General features: G+C 38.3%; 2 protein-coding genes across 5 annotated transcripts in view; one reads left to right on the top strand and one right to left on the bottom strand.

Moving 5' to 3' along the window:
• Positions 1-20,986, top strand: part of UGCG (UDP-glucose ceramide glucosyltransferase) — a 34,531-nt gene extending 13,545 nt beyond the window's left edge. Inside the window, exons 2-9 of one of the 2 annotated variants that reach the window (XR_015727351.1) lie at positions 4,352-4,493; positions 11,289-11,391; positions 12,114-12,215; positions 13,703-13,815; positions 16,812-16,990; positions 18,003-18,089; positions 18,749-19,189; positions 19,405-19,541. Coding sequence is in view for 1 of the 2 variants with exons in the window: in XM_045814833.2 (XP_045670789.1) it covers positions 4,352-4,493; positions 11,289-11,391; positions 12,114-12,215; positions 13,703-13,815; positions 16,812-16,990; positions 18,003-18,089; positions 18,749-18,938; positions 19,405-19,575 (1,087 nt within the window). In the remaining variant the exon portion in view is untranslated. Of the gene's footprint in view, positions 1-4,351; positions 4,494-11,288; positions 11,392-12,113; positions 12,216-13,702; positions 13,816-16,811; positions 16,991-18,002; positions 18,090-18,748; positions 19,190-19,404 lie in introns of both variants that reach the window. The other variant, XM_045814833.2, reaches the window with a different exon arrangement.
• SUSD1 (sushi domain containing 1) overlaps positions 19,124-23,675 on the bottom strand; it is a 226,011-nt gene continuing 221,459 nt past the window's right edge. For all 3 annotated transcript variants that reach the window (XM_087869474.1, XM_087869475.1, XM_087869478.1), the window contains one exon: positions 19,124-19,589. Coding sequence is in view for 1 of the 3 variants with exons in the window: in XM_087869478.1 (XP_087725604.1) it covers positions 19,564-19,589 (26 nt within the window). In the remaining 2 variants the exon portion in view is untranslated. The remainder of the gene's footprint in view (positions 19,590-23,675) is intronic.

Below are 23,675 nucleotides of genomic sequence, written 5' to 3'. Positions count from 1 at the left end.
CCTGTGCGTGCATATGCGCGCTCTCCCACTTAAATAGGTAAATCTTCCAAAAAAATGAATGAACTAGAACTAATGTAACAGCAAAGATGAATCTCACGAACATTGAAGTCAAAGAAACCAGACACAAGTGGGTACATCCTATGGGATTCCATTCAGATAAGATTTTACTGCTGGCAGAGTTCGTGTGTTGGAAGTCGGGATGGTGGTGACCCTTGAGGAGGAGGGCAGTTGGTAGATGAGGACACGGCAAGGGCTTCTGGGGTTCCGGTAATATTCTGCTTCTTGATCTGGGTACTGGTTACATGGGTGTTTCACTCTGAGAAAATTCACTGAGCTGCGTACTTACATGTGACTTTACTATATGTGTGTTACCCATCAATAAAAAAATAGACCCCCCCCCCAAAGAAAGGACAAGCCCCGCAAGCCAAATGTGTGATGGGGAGGTAGAACTGGATTCCCAGTGTAGAGCCGGAACCAGGAAGCTCTGTACAAAGGATCCTGACAGAAAGCAAGTCAGCTGCTCTAGGCCGAGGATGGAAATGGGCACCCATGATAAAGCCTGTGCAATGTGCGGATGCGGTGAGCTCAAATTCTAAGTCATACCCCTTCCCTGAGATACCAAAGTGAAAACTGATTTGGAATCAGTAAACCGGTAGACCCCATCAGAGCCACCCCACTCGGAAGACTCCACCACTTAGGCCACTTTCGAGACCCTGGGCAAATGGGCTGCTGATCATATTTTGAAAAATACAGATTGGTTTACAAAACATTGGCCATGGCCAAGGCACCCATCAGCATCATTTCTCTGGGTGGCAGGCCAAGTTAATATATTTCTGGCTTTAGAACGTAGCTTGGTTGACTATAAAAGTTTCATACGGGGAAGAGCTTCTATCCGCACGCGGCTCCCCCATTAGACAGGAGCTCCCTGACAGTCGGGAATTCTCCTGTTCATTGCTGTGTCTCCCGTGCACAGGATAATGCCTGGTGTACATTTGGGGTTCAGAAATGAGTGTTCAGCAAGGGAACGCTAAGTAGTCGTGCAGCACTGCTGTGTGCTGGGCACAGTGCCAAGTGATTTGGTGTGTCACTTAATGGATATTTTACTGTTTTTGATCAACATTTCACATAGTTTGTAACAGGGGCTTTGTCAGTTGTATTACATAAATCGAAACAATATTCTCCAAAGTAGGATTCTTGTATCCTAGGGTATACTCCACAAGATGACTCCTAGGGGTGTGAATGAAAATATTGGGGGATGGGGGAGGAGAGAGAGATATGAGAGAAACATAAATGAGAATTTTTTGTTTTAAGGTCCTGTGATATAGTTTAGGTTATAGTTATTTTGAGTAGAAATCCCATTCGCTCCGTGCCACATCCTGAGTAATTTCTTCAAATCTAGATTCCAGTTCTCTTTTAAACTGTATATGCATTCTTCTGTCCTAGCTGTCTCTTGAATTTCTAATGTCAGTGATTATAATTTTTATTTCTCTTGGGTTTTGTTCAAGCAGCACAGGTAGTTTGCGTTTTGGGTTCCAAACCCATGTGGCTGGGTGTTCTCTTGGAAGACTTTTTCCTTTTACTCCACTTCATTCAGGAGCGAATCTAAGAAGGCAGCATCCCCATCTTCCCACTGTGGGCCAGCATTTTTCTACTTTGCCTTTCAGAGATTCCATATTTATACAAAGGTGGACAGAACAGAGTTCCCTCATTCTTGTCTCAGGCTTGTCTCCATCTCTCGATCATCAGGGACCAACAGATGGCCCTGGGGCCAAGCAGCCAGCACTCCCTCCCTCAGAGATTTCTCCTCATTTCTGACCTGGGAGGTTTCCTTTATTTTCCTAACAGTTCAGTTATGTATTTTAAAATAATGCTTTTAATGCATCTATATTAAACATTATAAATATTACATAAGAATTTGTGCATGTGTGTTGGCTTGTATATGCGTTTTTAAAAAGTCTCTGGAAGGATGAGTAAGAAACTAATAATGCTGGGGCGCCTGGGTGGCATAGCGGTTAAGCGTCTGCCTTCGGCTCAGGGCGTGATCCCGGAGTTCTGGGATCGAGCCCCACGTCAGGCTCCTCTGCTATGAGCCTGCTTCTTCCTCTCCCACTCCCCCTGCTTGTGTTCCCGCTCTCGCTGGCTGTCTCTCTCTCTGTCGAATAAATAAATAAAATCTTTAAAAAAAAAAAAAAAAGAAACTAATAATGCTGAGAATGGGGGACAGGGGTGACAGGGAGACTTTTTTATGTGACTGTCTTAATAGCTTCAGTGATTTGAACCATGTCTGTATTACTGTCAATCAATTAAATATATAAACTTTTTTTCTCCAGCAGTCTGTATGTTCTGTATTGGGTAGGCGGTTGGGGGGGGGCGTTGGGGGGAGGGAGAGAGAATCTTAAGCAGGCTCCATGCTCAGCCCCATTCAGGGCTCAATCTCACAACCCGAGATCATGACCTGAGGCAAAATCAAGAGTCGGATGCTTAACCGGCTGAGCCACTTAGGCACCCCTTATTTTAATTTTTCAGAGATAGAGAGAGAGAGTGCATGCATGTGCTTGCGAGGGGGCAGGAGGGAGAGAGAATCCTAAGCAGGTTGCATACTCAGCGCAGGCTTGATCCCACGACCCTGAGATCATGAACTCTGTGCCGAAATCAAGAGTCCAGTGCTTAACCACCTGCGCCTCCCTGGTGCTCTAAAATGTAAATTTTAGATCGCGGTTTTACCCCTGTCCAACCTCTAGATGAACTTGCTAGATGACTATTTTCCAAACTATCTCTGGCAGAGGATCAGCTCTTTAAAAGTTTTCCAGTCTGGCAGGGACGGATACTTTGGTAAACTACAATAAAAATAAATACTCATCACGTGCTTAGATGGCATGGAAATGTCAAATTGCTGTAAGTGTTTCTAAATGCTTTCTCTCCATTTCTTCTCATCGCATGCAGACCAGTAAAAAAGCGACTTAGGCACTAACCACATTGAGCAGCACTCCTGGAAATGGTGCCCTGTTATTTTCCGGCGTTTGGGAGCTGTAGATCGGATATTGATACCAATCTTGTTCTTTAAAACATCTCTTACTGGTTTAAATTTTTTCCATTGTAGGTAACCCGTTTTCTTTCAGTACAATGTTTTGTGGCCGTGTCTGACACGCGAGATGTTCTCCGTGGCCTTCCCTGCCTGCAGTTCGCTGAGCGCGAGCCCAGGGCTGACTGCGCGGTGTTAGTGCTGTACTTTCAGGAGTCAGTCATGGATGAACAGTGTATTTCATCAGGTCAAAGATGCATTGATGCCAGTGTTTTTTTGATCTTCTAGAAGGTTTCATTGGTTGGTTTTCAGGCTACTAATTTAGGACTGCCATCTGGCTGCGACCAATTGTTAAGATGCCATCGATTTGAGGGGTGTTAAACTGTGGAAGAACGCGTGTCTTAAAATATCTTGCGCATGGTCTCGTGATTGTTCTAACCTCTAATTACTGTTGAGTGCTTGGAGACTTGCTCATGAGGAGGAGGAAAGACTTCGGTGACTTCCTTCAGAAACACCACCACTCTGCTGAAAGGCATCTCTCCTCTTGTTGTCACACCACACACGTTAACTGTGGCAGATTCTCTCATTTGGCATGGCTTCCGCTCCTCAGGAGTCCTGTGCTCGAGTGCCCTAGGATTGCACCAGCACTGAGAACCTAGGCCAGCTTCTCTGTGTATTGGTGGCACTGGTATATCTTCCAATGTTGTCATAGACATTTTTCTCATCATTGAGATTTTTTTTTTCTTACTTTCAAATTCCCTCTGTTCCACGCCTGCCTGCCCTTCTCATCTTGTGAATGTCGGGAGTTCTGCTAGTTTTCCCATTTTCTTGCTTGCCATGCCGGTAGCGTAGTACTTCTTTCAGTCCGGTGTTGTGTGGACTGCTTGTTACAGAAATTTCCCAGATTTTTCTGGTTACATTTCTCTTTCTGGGGGAAGATAGGGATCCCCCCCCCCCCACTGTTGTTACAGTTCTTGGTCCACGTTGATGGCAGTTTGGGAGGAAGGGCAGTTCATATGTGGGCTAACACTGTAATTCATTTCTTCACCATGTATTTATCAAATGCCTGCTCTCTGCCGGGCATAGTTCTCTAAGCACTGAGAGGACAGCCGTAAACAACAGTCTTAGGCTCCAGCCCTCACCAGAACATTCATTCTGCTTAGTTCTGGTTTTCCTAAACTGGACGCTTATCTGGTTACTTATCTTCATTTTCAGATCGCTTTTTAAAACTTAGAATTTAGTAATTTCTTGATAGCTTAACACATACTTTATACAGATTTGGCACTAATGTGTTTTCCAGAAATAATGTATATATCATTTGCTTTTTAGCCGATTACACCTTAACAAGAAGGCGACGGACAAACAGCCATATAGCAAGCTCCCAGGCGTGTCTCTTCTGAAGCCCCTGAAAGGAGTAGACCCTAACCTAATCAACAACTTGGAGACATTCTTCGAATTGGATTACCCCAAAGTAGGTACAGCCTGGTACTCCTTAGGGATGGGTGAGACGTTTTTCCCTTTTCTCTCATGGTAAACACTTAAAAAGGCATTTCGACTGTAAACGGTGGCAGAATTAAGAATGCATGATGCCGTCGGCCTCGTACAATTGATGCCGTAATAGCAGCCGTCACCGGACAGAAATGGGGCTAAGGAAGGGCTGCAGATTCCTTTTGTAACCTTGTGACCACCTGCCTGTCCATCTGAATTAGAAATCCCGGAGTTGAGCTCCTGGAGCTCAGACATTGTTAGGTGCCTGATAGTTTGACACAAAAATCTTGTTCCATGAGAGTCGTATGTGAACGACCGGAGGAAGAGTCAGTGGGAGAAAAAGCAGTGTCTCGTGGTCTGAAATGAGATTCAGGAGAGCTAGAAGTAAACGTAAATTCCCTCGAGACTCTGTCTTTTGAGCCAAAAATAGGTTATAATTAGCCGTAAGATGGGGCTTCCTCCTACCTAATTTCTAATTTCTTTGTCTTTCTGGGTTTTAATGCCTAATTGTATTGTAGGTCTGTGAACTCAACGTACTCCTTCATTGGCGAATTCCCGGTTTTCTTAGGATGACAGTATTCTTTTTATCTCTTCCCTTTAGTATTCCACCTGTAGTTTCTTGGGAGAACTTACTCTTTCTGGATTTATGTATCTAGCTTTATTGCAGTCTTTTAAGTTGCCTCTTTGAAACTGTTTTTGAATGTATCTTTACATTTCTACCTGCTTGATTTTTCAGTCCATTTGAATTTTCCTCCAAGGTCCCTCTTCTGTTGTGCCAGTTTTGACCTTGACTGTCCCAGTTGTCCATAGTTTTTGCCACTTGGAGACTCTTCCCCTCCTATTTCTTTAGGTCAGTGTATCCCAAGTTGTGAGAAAGAAGATAATACACACACCACACTTCTCATTTTCACACTCATTTCTTTTCTTTTAGCCCTTATTTTTCTCGGTAGCATTAATGAAATGAATAGAGAAGACACAGTTTGATAGCCTTAATACAGCTCTTATTAAGTATGTAGACATGAGTATAATTCGGTTATTTTTTAGTGTTGTTTTTGTATTAGTGCCTTTAAAGTTTGGAAGTCTAGGTATTTGAAGCTAATTTGAAGCAAAACAATTATGTGTTTTTCTTCTATTTTCTGTGTGTGTGTGTGTGTGTGTGTATTAATTTTGGAGATCTGAATCATGCATGCAGTAACCATCCAATAAATTGAATATGTAATTTTGTAAAAATAAGAAGATATATACTTGATCTTTTTCAAACTAAAAGTGCAAAAAGTGTCCTTTTGTAATTTAGAAAGGATGATACAATAAAATCAGTTGTAAAATAAGCTTTGCAATAAGAAAAATGGGAGGTTTTCAATCCCCACATTATGTAAGGAAATGCAAAGAGAATTAATTTTTTTAATGAAAAATACTTTTATTATTATTAAATCTCAGAATAGCTTAGAATCAGGCATTTATCCTTGTGAAACTTAATGTCACATTTCAATTGTTTAATTATCATCCTACCCTTTCCCCATTCACCCACTCTCAGAACTTAGTTATGGAACTTTTATTTTGGGTCCTTGGGAGATGATAGTCATGGAATCGAATTGGTTGCCGAAGTTAGTGTGGGTTTTCGTTGTAGAAAGTGTTTCTAAAAATAAGCCAGGAACATATGTATCCATTAATCCTGAACATTTGGGTAAGTCAGTAATTGATTTCTTCTTCTGAATGAAGATTTTTTTTGTTATAATTTGAGATTATCTCAAGAGCTCTAGTTTTCGCTTCTTTTTCCACTTAACGCCATTGAGGTATTTAAATTGGTTGCGGAGAAAGCTGTTTTGATACTTATTATAAAAATGAGGAACCGCATGTGTAAGAGATTGTTTTTATTCTTTTTTCAAAACTTTACTAATTAGAAAAGTAGTTTGTTAGCTGTGTAAATAGAAAATACAGAAAGCGGAGAGAAAGAGCCAAGGACCTGTAATCTAAAGGAAAACTTGGACCTCATGGCATTTTATTGGCTTTTTAAAAGATCAAGTCCAGTGGCAAATGTTCCACGAGAAACTGAAGTTAAACCACTGAAATCCCCCAAATTTGAGTGTGGACAAGTCGCTCGTGTCACCCAGGAGGCACGTAGTCCTGAAACGAGCACTTGTGTGACTGCCAGGCCCAGCAAGCTTGACTGTTGGCATTTTTGTGGACTGTGAACATTGTTTTCCGGAAGGATGTCCGGTTTCACTCTGGACATAAGTTTTTCCTCCTGATTTGATTTGGAACATTATAGGCCATTCTGGAAAAAGAACATGTTGAAGTTCAGAAATTTTATTTAATTTTGGACGAGTGCAAGACAATTTACTGCTGGTACTTGTTCTGAATTTCTGGGTTTAAGTTTTGGTGAGAATCGTTACTATACTAATTGCCCTGAAAGATTTCTGTACTCTTCGTATCTTGTCAATCCACTTAACTTGGGTGTTTGGTTTTTTTTTTTTAAGATTTTATTTATTTGAGAGAGAGAACACATGGGAGTGGGGGGCGGGGGGGAGCAGGAACAGAGGGAGAGGAAGTCTTAAGCAGACTCTGCACTGAGCTCAAAGCCTGACTTGGGGCCCCATCCCAGGACCCCGAGATCACGACTGGAGCCGAAACCAAGTGTTGGGACACTTAACTGTCTCTGTCACTCAGGAGCCCCAGTCCACTTACTTTGATGTTTATTCCTTGGGGGGAAAAACAAAAGAATGGAAAGGCCATACAATTCATTTTTCACAAAATTGAGCAGTCAGCTTGGCGTCAGCATAGATGGCATTTTAGGGAGAGATTTAGCCGTACAGGGAAGATGCAGCAATCTGTCTCAGATGGCTTGACAGCTTTATGTTAGTAAATTCTGGCCACATGAAGTGTTTTTAAATTAAATGATCAGAGTTCATACCAGAGTGAGGCTATGGTAATAGTGGTGGTTTTTGCCTTTTTTGCAATTACAGAATTGGTTTAAAATGTTACAAACCCGGTGCCATGTTTGGACTCTTTCTTGTTCGTGGTATAGTTATCCTTAACAGGAATTGTTTTCTTACTGAATGGTCTTCTAAACAAAGAATTAGAAAAGACAGAAAATCGAATCCATTATCAAAAGACCAAGCACAGCATATGTGGTAAAACTAGTAAATCTGCAGGATAGGAATTTGCCAAGTAAATTTGGAAAACTGTATAGATGATTTCTTGAAAATGGAGAAGTACATAATATTAACTTGTCTAGACTTGGAATTCAGAGCTGTGGTCTACGAAACTTCTCCTTCCTGGCATCTGTCTTTCACTCAAAAAGTTATCCTAAGGACCAATGGATTAAATTAATAAGTGTATTAATCACTCCATGCCAGAGAATGTACTAGGTATTTGGGGTCTAAATCTGTTCCATCATAGAAAATTCATATTCTGCTGTCATCCAAATACCATCATAAAATTTTTCTGTAAAAATGACGTGTAGTTATTTATAGAACAATTCAAGATATTCCTACTTGATATGCAATATAATTGATCAATATCATTAAAACAGTTTTCTATTTTAAGAGGATGTTTTATCTTCTTTGCTTTAATACAAAGTTTATATTCCTAATGTCTACAGGGCTGAATCAGTGAGGTTTTCTAATGTTATTTATATACCTAAATCTAATATTATATATGCATCTAAATTTATTCATAAAAGCTGAAAAGTAGCATTCTTAAGTATCAGACGGCTGAATCCCAGTTTGTGGATTTCCTACACCTCTCTCGTACTTAGCCTTTTAGTCATTGCACTGTTTGAAAAGGAGAAGGGAAAATTAGCCAGTTTAGCTATTTTGCATAGTAACCTTAGTAAAGAATTGTCAGACACTAACCTCATCTAAACTACTCTGGGGTTTATCTGTAGACTTTATGTATTCGTACTATGCTGATTTATAATGGAATTCACTATATCTTATAGCCCTTTTGGATCTATAAAGTAAATGTTTTCTTGAAATATTTTTGAAGTCTAATAGTTTTAATAAACACTATGTTTTTGAACATACATACTTATGCCCGATCCTTTAGATAATATAAAAATATCCAGGGGCCCCTGGGCGGCTCAGTCAGTTAAGCCTCCGCCTCTTGATTTCCACTCATGTCATGATCTCAGGGTCGTGAGATCGAGCCCACATCAGGCTCTGCGTGGAGGGGGGAGGGTCAACTTGTCCCTCTCCTTCTGTTTCCCCCCCACACTCAGGCACTCTCTCTCTGTCTAAATAATTGAATAAACACAGTCTTTAAAAAATTTTCAGAAATTTTTTTTGTATTAGCTAAGAAAGCCTTTAACCAATTTGATATGTTGTGTTTTACCAGTTGCCGGGTAGTTGGAGTGACTTAACTATTCCAATACAGAGATTCCTAGCAAATAAAATGATCAAACTGAAGACACAGGTGCTCATCATAGCTGAAAAGTGAGCTCCTGGCTAAGATCTGATACTTCAGAAAATACTTGCAATGCTTACCTCCTGTTCGGTATGGTTTTCAATATCAGAAACAAGCAAAAGTTACGTGTTTTTAATAAGAGTCTGAATGTTTTTTAGACAATGCGAATGAGTTTTATTTGCACTCTGGCTAATCAGGAGGTTTTTTATTTTCGTTTGAAATTAAGTTTAAGAAGTATAATCAATAAAAATTAAAACTTTATTTTTTTAAAAGATTTATTTATCTATTTTAGAGAGCGCAAGCCCCCCCCCTTGCAGAGGGGAGAGAGGGAGAGAGAGAGAATCTCAAGTGGACTCCCCGCTGAGCAGGGAGCCCCACGTGGAACTCCGGCTCTCGGGACCCTGAGATCATGGCCTGAGCCGAAATCAAGAGTTGAACACTTAACTGACTGAGCTCCCAGGCACCCCTAAAATAAAAACTTTAAATCTTCCATTTGAAGGAAGGTAAACTCTGCCTCCTTTGAAATCATTCCTAGAACTATATTTTGCAAGGTTTTCTCTTGCTAGGGAAAAAAGCTAAGACTGACTTCTTGATTATATTTTATGGAATTATATCACTTATGAACATTTCCTTTCACTGCATTCGCTCATACCTGCAAAACAGCATAAATTATAAAAGCATTAAAGTAACTATGTAGTGTTTAGACGAACAAGGAATTCTTTACCACAAGCCTGGCTGAACAACTTGCTCTAGGAGGGAAGCCAATTGTTACTTTTACCCTTTGGAAGGTCATTTAATCTTTCTGATCTTCATTGTTAAAATCAATGCCTTTTGGCTGGTTCAACCAAACATTGTTTTGAGAGTCAGGTTGGGAGGATGACTGATGCTTTATAGGATTTAAGAGTCAACTCTTTGGGAAATTCAAGGGCGCGGGCGGAAATGGTGTCCTTCCCATTCTCAGATTTTTATCTGGTCCCTGGAGACTAGGTAGTTGTAAAGTTGGTTTCGATATCTCCCGAGTGACACTTTTGGGCAGTCATCATTGAAGTAGAGAGTTGATAGAATGTATAGTAGTAGGTAGAAAGTATGAGGGAAGTATACATTGTTTTCCCTTCTACTTAATTATTGAGAGAACATTTTTTTTTCCACTTAATCGCATTACCTTCTTCTTTGACCTTAGTCTTGGCCCTTTTCCTACTCAACCATTAATTTCCATAATGCCAGTTTTTGCTGAGTTTCCCCTTTACCTGAGCCTAGTCCCTGTATGTTAGACACTTAAACAGTTATGTCCTTAGCTCTTTTTATTTTTTAGGACCCATGGATTTGTTATTTTTTCGTGAACATAATTAACCTCCCTCCTTTGCTTAAAAATGCCCACCCCATTTTAGAAAGAGGATTGGTAGGAAATTTGTCACGGAGTCAGCATGAATTTAGCAGCACTTCTGAAAAAAAAATTACTACTTAGAATACTTCCCCCATAAAATATTAAAGTAGCATCTTTGTATGTGAAAGCACATACTTTTTAAAAATTTTGTAATTTACTAAACGGTAACTTAAAGTTTAGCTCAAGATTTTATAAAACTGGTTACATGTCTGAATCACCCCCAGAGTTCTAATTCAAACGTTTAAGAGTGGGGCCCAGTATTCTCTTCTTTAAATAAATATCCAGGGTAACAGGCACAGCCAGTCAAGTGCAAAGAAATGACTCCCTAATCTACTGAGCAGAATAGAACCCTGGGTATTTTCATTTTTCAGAAGGCTAACCATGCTTCTCAGAATGATAGATTTTCAGTCAAATTCTGTTTTATTTCAAAAAATTATTATACAGCCAAAATCTAATCTCACTTTGTCCTTTTCATGTGAAGAGTTTGGGAAAGCCCTTTAAATTGATCATAATGGAAGTTGATATGTAATTTATAGCACCTTCACGAAATACTAAATTCAGAGACCCAGCTTCTGGAGAACAGAGGGGGTGTTTATTCTGCTTGCTTTCTATGTTGCTTTTACACTGCTGGGCACCCTGTGAGTATTCGGTAAAGCGTCAGTGATGAAGGCCAAGGAGAAGCCCGAGATCCAGTTTAATTACCAGGTCATGCCTGTCTGGGAATGGCAGGACTTCAGCTGTGAGAGCTGCCAGTCTCTTCATTATCTCTTTTGCTTGCGAATAGGCCCCTGTTCTGGGAGAAGCTGCCCTCGATTAAAGCAACACTTGATACCATAAGTGTTTGCATCCCTCATGAGTACTCTCTTAACTTTTAAGCTGTGTGTGTACAATTGCTTGTTTTTCTTAACGCCTTTTTATCAGTCAGTAAATACTAATAATGTGCTTATTTTTGTAAGAGATTAATTTACATAAAATGTGTTCTTTGACTAGTATGAAGTCCTCCTTTGTGTACAAGATCATGATGATCCAGCCATTGATGTATGTAAGAAGCTTCTTGGAAAATACCCAAATGTTGATGCTAGATTGTTTATTGGTAGGTAACAGATTAATTCTGCCATAACCCTTTTGCTTTAATAATATTAAGTATCAGTAATCTTTGTATTAAAGTAGAGTGAAGTTATTAGCATGTTTGCTTTATGCATGTTGGAGTAGTGATAGGATATGTTTTAGCCTTTTGAGAAAACTTAAGTTCTAAAAACACAGGTTTTTTTCATATCTGGGATTAACAAAATAACAACCACCACCAAAAAACCCTATTCCTCCCCCCCTTACCCTGTTAACGGTTTTCTGTCAGATGTGAGAATCTGTTATTCTTGTTTCTTTAATATTTTCACTCTGTGGGCTTTCCTCTATCTCATTCACTGTCACTGGAAGTGAGCGATAGAATTTACTTTTTTGATAATGCAAAAAAATATTTAAAAAAAAATTTTTTTTTTAAAGCCTATAGGCGTATTCTCAAGACTTGTAGAGAGATATTTGCCATTAAACTTTGATTCGTACTTACTACTGATGCATTAACTTAAGAATTAAAAAACTGAAACTAATACATTTTCAAAGAAATTAATTCTCTTTGAGAATGAACAGTTTCTTTCTAAATACATTATGAATAATAAGGAATGTAAAGCATAATGTTAAAGTATGTTTGTTTAAATTATTATGTATGAAAGTACTTTTCACTTCTCTACCCTATATTTGTATTATAGAAAATATTTTCAAGGTTGCATAAATCTTTCATTGTTGCCTTTACATTTTTAGGTGGCAAAAAAGTTGGCATTAATCCTAAAATTAATAATTTAATGCCAGGCTATGAAGTTGCAAAGTATGATCTGATATGGATTTGTGATAGTGGAATAAGAGGTGAGCTTCTCTTTATTTTATTTATTTCACAAAACTATTCATTTGATGATAAAATGCCAAAAGCAGTCTGAAAATATATTAATCCTTTTTGTCTGCCTCACAAAGTAATTTATTTCATCTTATTTCATGGTAAAATGTCAAGTTATTACTTACTAAGATTTGGAATTTTTTATTGCTAACCTAGAATGTTAACATGTATGAAAACATTTTTGCTTTGAAGAAAAAAATTCCAGCTATTAAAAAAAAAAATAGTCACAGTCCATTTTACAGTCCCTTATACCAGATTTTTCATAGTTGTAAATTTTCCCTTGTTCCTATAACCCTTATCTTTTACTGTAATCTGTTCGTGGCACCAATAATATACTATCTTGCACAAAGGGACAAAAATTAATAGGTGTATATATTAGAAAATACATACGTGGCTTATTTTAGTAGGAAGGTGTTGATATACTGAAATTATAATTTGCATTTTTGCATTGTTAAATATTTATATTCTGATTACCACAAGTTTCCCGACCTCGGCATTTGGGGCTGGATAACTCTTTGTGGTTGAGGCTGCCCTGTGGGCTGGTTAGCGAGCATCCCGGGCCCATACACACTCAATGCCAGTAGCGCCCCTTTCTCGGTTGTGACAACCAAAAACTGTCTCCAGACATAGCTGAATGTCCCCTGCGGGGCCGCGGTTGAGAACCACTGCGCTGTGATACGTGTATTTGAGGTGCAAATACACTTTTATAGGGTAAATTTCATTCGTAAAGACTTGAAGGAAATAAAAATATAAAGTTATGTAAAAAGATACGAGATGTTTGCTATTTGAAAAGGGGACAATGATTTAAATTTTTTTTATTAGCTTAAAATGCAGATTTAAAAATTAATTGAAGTGTGGCATGCATTCAGGATCATTACAGATCTCTCAGTTCATGGTCAGAGATTCTGTTCATTCTTCATGTTTGCTATCTTAAATTATTTTTTATCATATATTACATTTTCATAACATCTGTACACATTTCTGTCAAGTATCATCTCATTCAGTTCCCATTAGCAGTTTATGAGATGGGATATCTCATACCCTCTAAGAAGTGGAGCTCATTTCCTGTGGTTAGAGAATGCAGGAACCAGCATAAGGACTGAGGTCCTTTGACCTCTGCTCCTCTACCTTTTCTGTTAGGACACATTGTCTCTAGTCTGGTTTGGAGGTTTTGAAATAGGGGGAGAAACATTTTCAAGGTATATCCTGTCTGTGGTGCATATTAGGTATATATTAGCCTGAAAATGTATTGTGTACATTAGCTTACCATATATTATGCCTTTTTTGAGATTTTGTATTCTACTTAGAAAAGTGATTGAGAATGATTCTATTAGATTCAAATGCAAAAAAATAATTTAATAATAGCTCACAAAATGTATTTCACATTAGTGGGCATTTTACTAAAAAGAATTTTTTCCTCTCTCTCTCCCTTGCCACCTTTTTGTCTTTTTTATTGTAGTAATTCCAGACACACTCACTGACATGGTTAACCAAATGACAGAGAAAGTAGGCCTGGTTCATGGTCTGCCTTATGTAGCAGACAGACAGGGCTTTGCCGCCACCTTAGAACAGGTAAGTATGGTGGTCATACGTAACGTTCTTATTGTCACATCCCTCATCTGCCAGAAACCTGAGACTAGTTTAAGTCTGAGAGTTGGGATGAGGTACCCGAAGTTAACTGTAATTAAACCTGTTTTAACCTGCTAGGTACTGGCATCCTCAAGATGGAGAGTAGTTGTGTTATTAGTGAAGACATTTTTGGGCCCCTGGAATCACTCACAGCTGAGGTTACTGCCTTCCGGCAGGGAATGGGTCTCATTCACCCCAACATCGTGGGGTCTCATTACCAGCTGAACACAATATATTCCCTCGCCGTAGGGCCCTCACTCTCAGTTCTAGAGTTCGCTTCTAGACTACTGACTTACATAAAAGCACATGGCATATAGTTCTTTCAGAGATCCAATCTGAAAAGAATCTTTTTTAAATATCACAGAGTATTTTAGTTTTTAAAGGTTTTATTTATTTATTTGTCAGAGCAGAAGCAGGGGGAACAGCAGGCAGAGGGAGAAGCAGGCTTCCCAATGTGGGACTCGATCCCAGGACCCTGGGATCATGACCTGAGCCAAAGGTAGATGCTCAACCGACTAAGCCACCCAGGTGTCCCCAGAGTATTTTAAATATACAAAAAGGGGAAAATTATTCATACAAGTCATTATAAAATCCATTTGATTTCCTATTTTTTTAAAAGATTTTTTTTTTTTAACCAGCATGCTGCAGCTTGGTGGGGGGGTGCAGAGGGAGAGAAAAAGAAGCAGACTCCCCACTGAACAGGAAAGCCTGGCGTTGGAGGGGGGGCTCGATCCCAGGACCTTGAGATCGTGATCTGAACCAAAGACAGGTGCTTAGCCGACTGAGCCACCCAGGCGCCCCTATTTGATTTCCTTTTAAAACAGATCTCTAAAAGTTACCTGAGAAACTTATTTTTTTTCCTCTTCATCCTATAACAGAAATGTAAACTGTAGGTTGTGGGAAAATATAAGTAGCAAAAAATAAAAAACAACCCATAACCTACCAATTAGAGGAAGTTTCCATTTTTTTCTATGTGCCTTTTTAAAAACAAGTTGAGATGGTACTCTAAGAACACTTTGCATCTGAGTTTTGCACTTCGTTAGCTTTTCTCCATGTCATTAATAACTTTTTATAAAACAGTCTATCGTATGTATGTTCTATATCTGACTGCACCATTCCTGTGCTGTTACACATTTAGGAAGAAAAACTTGCCTCACTGTCATCAGGGAGGGATACATGGTTGTAGTCTTTTAAACATATCAACTTGCTTTTAAGCGTATCTGCACTTATATTATTTTGAATTGCAGTCTTGTGATTACCACAGATCTGAGGGGGTAAAGGTACATTGTGAGTGGAATTTAACCTTTGGCAATTTGAGCCATGAGCTCTTAATACTGCCTACGAATATATTTGTCCTATTGCAAGAAATTGTTAAGTCTTTAAATACCAGATTTTTGTTTAGTAAGAGAAACTCTGAGTAGCTAACTACTTTCAAAAAAATACTTTTTATTCTTATTGCCACATTGTATTTTTGCTTTAGAAATATCCAAGTTGGTGTATATGGCAGTGGTAAACATCTCCCAGATTACGGTCAGTCCCTTAGGTTAAATTTAATCTTGAAAGGCCCCTTTTGCCGTACTTAGATTAAGTGGAAACAGAGGGATTGTTCCAGTCTGTAAAGAAATCCTGGGAGCCGTTGACGTAGTCCCTATTTCCACCTCATTCTTAAAACCCCCACTTAATAACTGCTAAAGGAAATAAGATGTGAGCTTCTGGTCTTAGATATTTGGTTCAGTTCAGTCCTATAAGCACCAGAGCTTCATTGCAGTCTGGACATAGGGTAGATACCAAGAATCATCTTTTTCATCACCCCTGATAATTCTCTTGTTCCACACTGTGCGTGTAACTGCTGCCATTGAGAAAAATCACCGTTCTCCTTTCAAGCTAATTAGAAAAGGCAGCATATCTCAGATGTAAATACTAGGGTTTTATGTCTAATAATTAGGGTGATGACCAGTTTGTTCTGCCGCTAATTTAGCAACTTGCGTAGTTCGTGACGTCAAAGCATATCTAGGGAAAGGGGGAGTAAAATGGGAGACAGAATTTTAGTATCTACCCTGGTGAAAAAATACATTGAAAAATAGCATTGGGGAAATCGGGAAAAAGCTCCGTGACTCGGGCAGGAGGCAGCCAGCTGTGAAGGGAATTAAAATAGGATTGTCCTGTAGGTTGATACACCTGTAGGTGGTGTAGGGGTGTGTGTGTGTGGGGGGGAGAGTACACACATATATTCACATACATACACCTGTATGTGTAGGGGTGTGTGTGTGTGTAGTTACACAAACATTTGAAAGTAGGCTGTATAAAATATTTGTTAATATTTCACATGTCAGTGAGAGATATTTTTATCTGACTTATTTTATATCCCAGTTAAGTTTTATTTGGATAAATCTTTGAATCTTGCAGCTTTACAGAACACAATATTTATATTTGAGAATAGAATACACTTTTTTTTACCCAGAAGTATTATTTTTCTTTGTAATGGTGGTAACAAGAATAGTCAATCTAGGGGCGTGTGGGTGGCACAGTTGGTTGAACGTGTGACCCTTGGTGTTGGGTCAGGTCATGATCTCATGGTCGTGGGATCGAGCCCCACATCGGGCTCCTTGCTCAGTGCAAAGTCCGCTTGAGATTCTCTCCCCCTCTGCCCCTGCTCCCTGCGCATGTGCTCTCTCTCTCTCGTGCTCGCTCTCACTCTAAAATAAACAAGTAAATCTTAAGAAAAAGAAAAAGAATAGTCAATCAAATAAGAAATTACTGATTACCCGCTATATGTAAACACTATTTTATAATAACTTTTATTGAGGTAGTTTATGTAAGAATAATAAGATACTTAGTCATACTTAAAGGAAGTTCATTAGGGAAAGAATGTTTATAAATACCATACTTTTAACATAACATTCTAATTACACATATGTGTTTTTGCTTTTGTTTGGCAGGTGTATTTTGGAACTTCTCATCCAAGGTCGTATATCTCTGCCAATGTAACTGGCTTCAAGTGTGTGACGGGAATGTCTTGTTTAATGAGAAAGGATGTGTTAGATCAAGCAGGAGGGCTTATAGCTTTTGCTCAGTACATTGCTGAAGATTACTTTATGGCCAAAGCCATAGCTGACAGGTGAGCAAACAAAACTACATCAGGCTATAGTGTTTTTAGTACCTGACTTCTGTTGGTTTATTGTATTTGTTAAACCCACTGGTTAAGGGGCTATTTTATTTCTTGCTAGTGAGTACAGAATAGGTGAATATTTTTAGAAAGTAATTCCTATTTTTCATAGATATGAAAGAATTAAGTGAAGAAAATAAGTGTTCTCTTTTACATTCTTTAATGTGGTTTGACATTAAAAGGAAGCTTCTCTGTGATTATAAATTTACATTATTATAGACGTAAATTTCTATGTGTTTTAGAAGGATTAAAAATATTAGTGCAGTCATAAGCCAGCAGGTAAAAATTTAAAGAATATGATTTCACATTTTGGAATTTCTCAGATTATTTGATGCTTTGCTGAAAGCCACCTAACAATTCACAGAATGACATACGGCATTTCTCTATCGCAAAGTGCTTATTTGCTTTTAAAGGGGTTCATTGCCTTGTGTGATAATTTACTAGAGATAGGATTTTAAAAATGGAGGTATGCTTTTAAAATTCTTTCATGATGGTATTCATGTGGCTCATAGTTTCATAGTGTTTCCCGAGAAATACATAATGCTACTTTTTATTTGCATTTCTTGAATATCCACAACGTGGATAGCTTGTTGATACCACATATCTCCCCACCCCCCATTTGAGTTGGTGGTTTTTTTGGTTTTGGTTTTATTTAGTAGTGATCAGGGACTAAATTATGAAATACAGAACCCACACCCTTTAGTACTTTCAGAATGTCTGTATTTTAAGTTTCTTAAACTGTAAACGGAGGGGTTGGAGTTCCTTCCAGGCGTAGATGGTACTGTCCGTGGGCCTGTGTCTTTGCTAAAACATCCGTAAGTATGGTAAACCGCAGGTCGTGTGCTAATCCCGAGAACCAGGCTCCCCGTGAACACCAGCGGTTGTGTCCTCGATAGTGATGCCTAGCTGCGTAATCAGCCGTGCCTGCATGTGTTCATCATTTTATAATTGTCTTCATTTTCAGAGGTTGGAGGTTTGCGATGTCCACTCAGGTTGCAATGCAAAACTCTGGCTCTTACTCGATTTCCCAGTTTCAGTCCAGGATGATCAGGTAAATCCGCTGGTCTTCTTCTTTTTATACTTCGTTAAAAAGGGTGGGGGAAGTAATTTTTACATGGTCTAACTTGGTATTTAAAATACCTAAAAGTCAAATTTTGCTTAGTTCCAGAAAAAAGCGTTTAGCATCTTTATTAAAATAAATTTAATGTCTAAATATTTCTTTGCTGTGTAACCCTGAAAACATTTAATAACGAGATGCTGGGGTGGGTGGGGCGGGGTAACTGGGTGACGGGCATTAAGAAGAGCACATGATGGAATGAGCGCTGGGTGTTGTATGCGACTGATGAATCAGTAAATTCTACCTCTGGAACCAGTAATACAGTATATGTTAACTAAATTGAATTTGAATAAAGAATTTTTAAAAAGAAATGTTGAGAATTTGATTCCTTTAGTATGCTGATCTCTATTTTTGACTTTCTGTATTTTGACTTTTATAATCTTTATTCATTAGAGTGTAGGCCATACAAATGAATTTATAGACTTTTTTCTTTGATATACTAAATAAAAATAGAGATTCATTAAATACTCTTTAAAGAGGAGGGCCTTTATGTAACCAGGGTAAAGAGCTGATCCTTTGGGGGAGAAATTGATTAGTCTTGTAACCAGGTTGTTGTTTAAAGAAAATCTTTTTTTTTTTTTATTTTTTTTTAGGTGGACCAAATTGCGAATTAACATGCTTCCTGCTACAATAATTTGTGAGCCAATTTCAGAGTGCTTTGTTGCCAGTTTAATTATTGGATGGGCAGCCCACCATGTATTCAGATGGGATATTATGGTATTTTTCATGTGTCATTGCCTGGCATGGTTTATATTTGACTACATTCAACTCAGGGGTGTCCAGGTATGTGGATAGGCATGAAAAGGTTGGCAGTCGTTTGGCAGAACTAAAACTATTTTAATTTAGAAAGGGTTGAAGAAATCTCTCTGAGCCATTCTTTACTTCCCATTGAAGGTTAATATTATGTTTAAACATGAGTTCCTTAGTAGAATACGGATGCAAAATTTAACTTGATTTTCACCTTTCAGTTGGCAGTTACATGACTTTTATTAAGGCTTCTCCCAAAAATCGAGTATTCAAACTGAGATATTCAGGTTAGCCATGATTTGAATGCATTTCCTACTCATCATTAACACTTTTTAACGGCTGTAGCATGGCAGTTAAATTATATAAAGAAGCAGGCTTGGTTTTTATATAGTTTATATATATTTGAAAGTGTGAAATTGAAGCATCTCATTTTTTTTTTTTAACTGTGTCTCATTCGACAGTCGGTAAATCAGTTCTGTTTTGTTTTGTTTTAAATCCCCAGGGTGGCACACTGTGTTTCTCAAAGCTTGATTATGCAGTAGCCTGGTTCATCCGTGAGTCCATGACAATATACATTTTTTTGTCGGCGTTGTGGGACCCTACCATAAGCTGGAGAACTGGTCGCTATAGATTGCGGTGTGGAGGCACGGCGGAGGAGATTCTAGATGTATAACCACAGCTTTGTGACTGTACAGAAAGGAAAGAAGAGAAGTATTATAAATTATGTTTCTATAAATACTTTTAAAAGATCTACCTTCAGTAGTTTTATCACATGTATGTTTGATATCTGTTCTTTAATTTATTTTGCATGGCACTTGCATCTGTGAAGAAAAAAAAAAAAAAACAAAAACACATCTGTAGTCTTGGCCAAATGGTACACTTTATTTTGTGGACGTAGTGAATCAAGAGAATTGGTTCTAGGAACCTGGGTTTGGTTTTTTGTTGTTGTTTGTTTATTTTTTAAAAATAAAATATATATATAAATATATGAACGCTCTGCAGCAAACACTATGACAGTATCCTTCAGTAGAGAAAGTTTCTTACTGTGAGTACACTCTTCCAGAACATTCATGGGGTGGCAGCAGCTTTGTGTTGGGGTTTAGGAAAGACTCGAAAGTAACCCCTTGACATGTCTAAAGGGAAAGGTATGAACGTGGTGAGCAGCCCACAGCGAGGTACTAACTAAGAAACTTTTTCATGCTCTATGCCTACCTCTTGTAGTTGTTGCAGAGCAAGTATAAATTGTAATAAGGTAGCTAGGCCTTGCGAAAACAAATGGGAAAACTTTAAAGATAATAATAATAAAAGAGCTGGAGTCTAGTATTTATATGAATCTGTGAGAGATATTTTTTTGGTCTCACTGCAATGAACCAAAAGTGGTTGAGTTTGGTTTTTAATTGTAGCCATGTATCGAAGGCATCCTTTTGACCAACTCGTGTTGGTTCTGTCTTGAACCATTGTTAATCACTGTGCTGGTAAACCTTTCCTTCCCTGCTCCTTACCCGACCCCACCCCATCTTTCCTGAACTTTTTTTCTTGGGGGGAGGGAGGGGGTTTGGGTGGTTTTGTTTTAGTGTGAGTGGATGTTTTGATAGTCGTGAGGAAAAATGCATTTCAGACACATTTCACACATGAGCTATTTTCTTACACAGTATGTCTTACTGTTAAAAAGAATGTAATTTCATGATACAGGTATTTAATATCTTTTTTAAGTAAATATTCTAGCCATCAAATAAATTGCAGTAGAGTATTAAGTGGGGACAGGATGAGTTTTACTCTTAAAATTAATCAGTATCAAACTAAGTCTACTGTGTGTGTGTGTTGTTTTTTTTTTAACTCTTACAGTTAGTCTGGTCTTATTTAAATTGGATTTTTGTACTCCAGTTTGTATGACAGAATGGACTAGACCAGCGCTAGTTGTAAATGCATGCTGCCTCTCACTCTTCTCTCCTCATCTTGCCGCCGAACTTGCTTGTCAGGTTGTGCTTAACTTGTGGTGAACTGGACTAGTTTTTGTTTTTTGTTTTTTTTTAAATAGGCAAAAATGTAAGGGACAGTGCATAAGCCTTTTTTTTTTTTTTTTTTTCCTTTCCTGTCATGGAATTTTTGCTTTTTTCCAGGAGATGATGGCATGTTGTCCACATGAACGCCTGCTGCAGGGCTGACGCTGGCAATATGGCAGCTTTAAATTCTAAGTTACTACAGTTTCCGTGTCAAAGCATAATGTGTAGCATATCAGCAATAATTACATATTTATAGAAAATGGACACATTTTCACTTCACTGAGCCAATTCATTTAATTGTCTAATGACTAACATAGTCGCAGTTGTAATATATCTATTAATGTGTATATACCGTGTATACACATTATGTATAAGCTTTTCTCTGGGCCAGACTGCTTCATTTAAAAAAAAATATTTTTTTTTTGTTTTTTTGCGCCTTATGACGAATTTGTTTGAAGGGCATTTTCTTCATGAACAAAGGCTTTGATGCATATTCCTTTCTATGTGAAATGGGTAGTATTGTTCCCTGAGGAAAGTTGCACAGTGAAAACCAGTCTAGTTGTGACCCACTTTGTGTTGTCTTTTTTAATCTCTATTACACAGGTTGAATTTTGCTGAATATGTTTGTAATTTGTTGGTTTGTTTAACGAAGTTTGGTTGATGCCATCTTTTGCACTGCGGAAGTGAAATCTTGCTTATTACTTAGCTTTTTGCTAATCTCAGTATGGGCAATGTAACAACAAATCCAAATGGCTGGACAGACTTCTTGTGTTTTGTAAATATAAAAAAATCACTGTTCTGTATGTGTGTTTTGTGTGGTAAAATGAAGCTTAAGTGAAGCTTCACTTAGAGTGATTCTTTGTTTAGCAAGTTTAGAGTGGTGATAATATGGTAAGAAATAATATAAATGTTGAAGAAAGCATCACAACAGAACTGTAGGAGTCCAAATTTAATAGACCGTTTTAAAAAAAGTGTCTAGAATATACCACGTTTTATTATTTAAAATCATTGTATTAAGTTTTTTGTTCAAAATAAAAATTTAAATACAATCAAAACATTAACAATAATGTATTTTTGTTTACTGTCTTTCCTTTTCTTATTTTATATTTTTATAAAAACGTGTTCCACCATTCACATCAGAATTACTGGGAGAATTCTGTCAAGTGTTAAATTTGAAATCTTCCTTTTTACCTACACTACAGTCAGCCTCATGGCTTAACATTGGGCTTTTCTACCTTGTTGGCACCCGGAGAACTCTTTTTTAAAAAATACAGATGCCTGGGCCCTGCCTACAGAGATTCTGGTTCAGTTATTCTGGGGTGAGGCCTGAGCTCTGCTTGTTCTGAGCAGGCAGACCTGAGAAACACTGGCCCGTAATCTCCTGGAGAAGAGACCCATTGGCCCCTTTGGCCCCCTCCCGCCTTGGCTCACAACCTGACTCAGCCTCTTAGATGGTACCACTCCAGTGGCTGGGAAAGGCCCAACCAAGGACAGGAAAGGAATGGCTCTGCTGCTGGAGACCTACATGGGAGACTGACTAAGCCGACCCACACACTGTCCGGGGCCAGGCTCCTCCCAAGCTGCAGGCATTTGCAGACTTATTTCACCATCAGCCTGTGAGGGAAGACTACTTTGAACTGGAGAGCAGATCCCAGGGGAGGAAGAGTCTAAAAGGAATTTGAAATGATGAAACTGTTTTGCCATAAAACAGCAGTGATGGTTGCACAACCTTATGAATATACAAAAAACAAATGAATTGTATACTTTAAAAGACAAATTTTATGGTCTGTTAATTATATCTGAATTTTTTGAAATAAAGGAAATATGGAAACCACTGTTAATGTATTCTTTCCTTGCAGTCTTCTGACACCTGTTGCTGAGATGGATTCGAGAGAGCATGCAGAACTGGTCATGTCTGGCATCCTTGCTCAGTTTTGAAATCTTTCTAAAATGGACAGATGAAAATATTGTACCTCATTGTTTAAACATGGATTTTTTTTTTAAAGTAGGCTCCATGCCCAGTATGGTGCCCAACACAGGATTTGAACTCACAACACTGAGATCAAGACCTGAGCTGAGATCGAGTCAGACAACCCACTGAGCTACCCAGGCACCCCTCAAATATGGATTTTTTTTAATGACTGGCAGAATTATTTTTGTATGTATGATTTATAACCACTGGAATTTCTTCCGTTTCTTGATCTTACTTGAGGGTCTTAATGCTTATTGTGCATTCCATGTCTCTTTTCTTAACCGTAATAAACAGTTTACATTACCAGACAGGACACTGTTAAAATCTTTGCATTTAGGATAATGTTTTCCGAAGGCAAGATGGGTTGGACATGGAAATAATTGATGAACTGTTTGTGCGACTAAGTGGCCCACACCAGTGTCCCGATCAAAGATAAGCCTTTCCAAATGTGGTTTCCCTGTCTTAGAACAGAACCATTTTCAGCTTTGAAGTAACAATATTTTCACAGTCTATATGCAGTCACATTTCTGACACAAAGCTTACTTGGCCTTTGGATACTGTTTTCTCAATACATTTCTGAACTTTATTTTCTAGTATTTAATGAAATATTTTCTAGGTTTTTCTGGATTATGCTAACTGCAAAGTCATTTGGGCTTTCCCCCCCCCACCTGTGCTCCAGAAATTATTTAGCCAGGAATGATCTATTCCTTGGAAGTTTGAAAGAATTTATCCATAATGCTTTAGGGGCCTGACACTTGAAAAACCTTCTCAGTTTATTTCATTGATAAGTAATCAGTT

Source organism: Ursus americanus, chromosome 18, assembly GCF_024610735.1.
Source record: "Ursus americanus isolate L20-20 chromosome 18, mUrsAme1.1.p, whole genome shotgun sequence".
NCBI classification, from domain to species: domain Eukaryota; kingdom Metazoa; phylum Chordata; class Mammalia; order Carnivora; family Ursidae; genus Ursus; species Ursus americanus.
The sequence above is the reverse complement of the archived record's forward strand: the minus strand, read 5'-3'. Positions and strand labels throughout refer to the sequence as shown.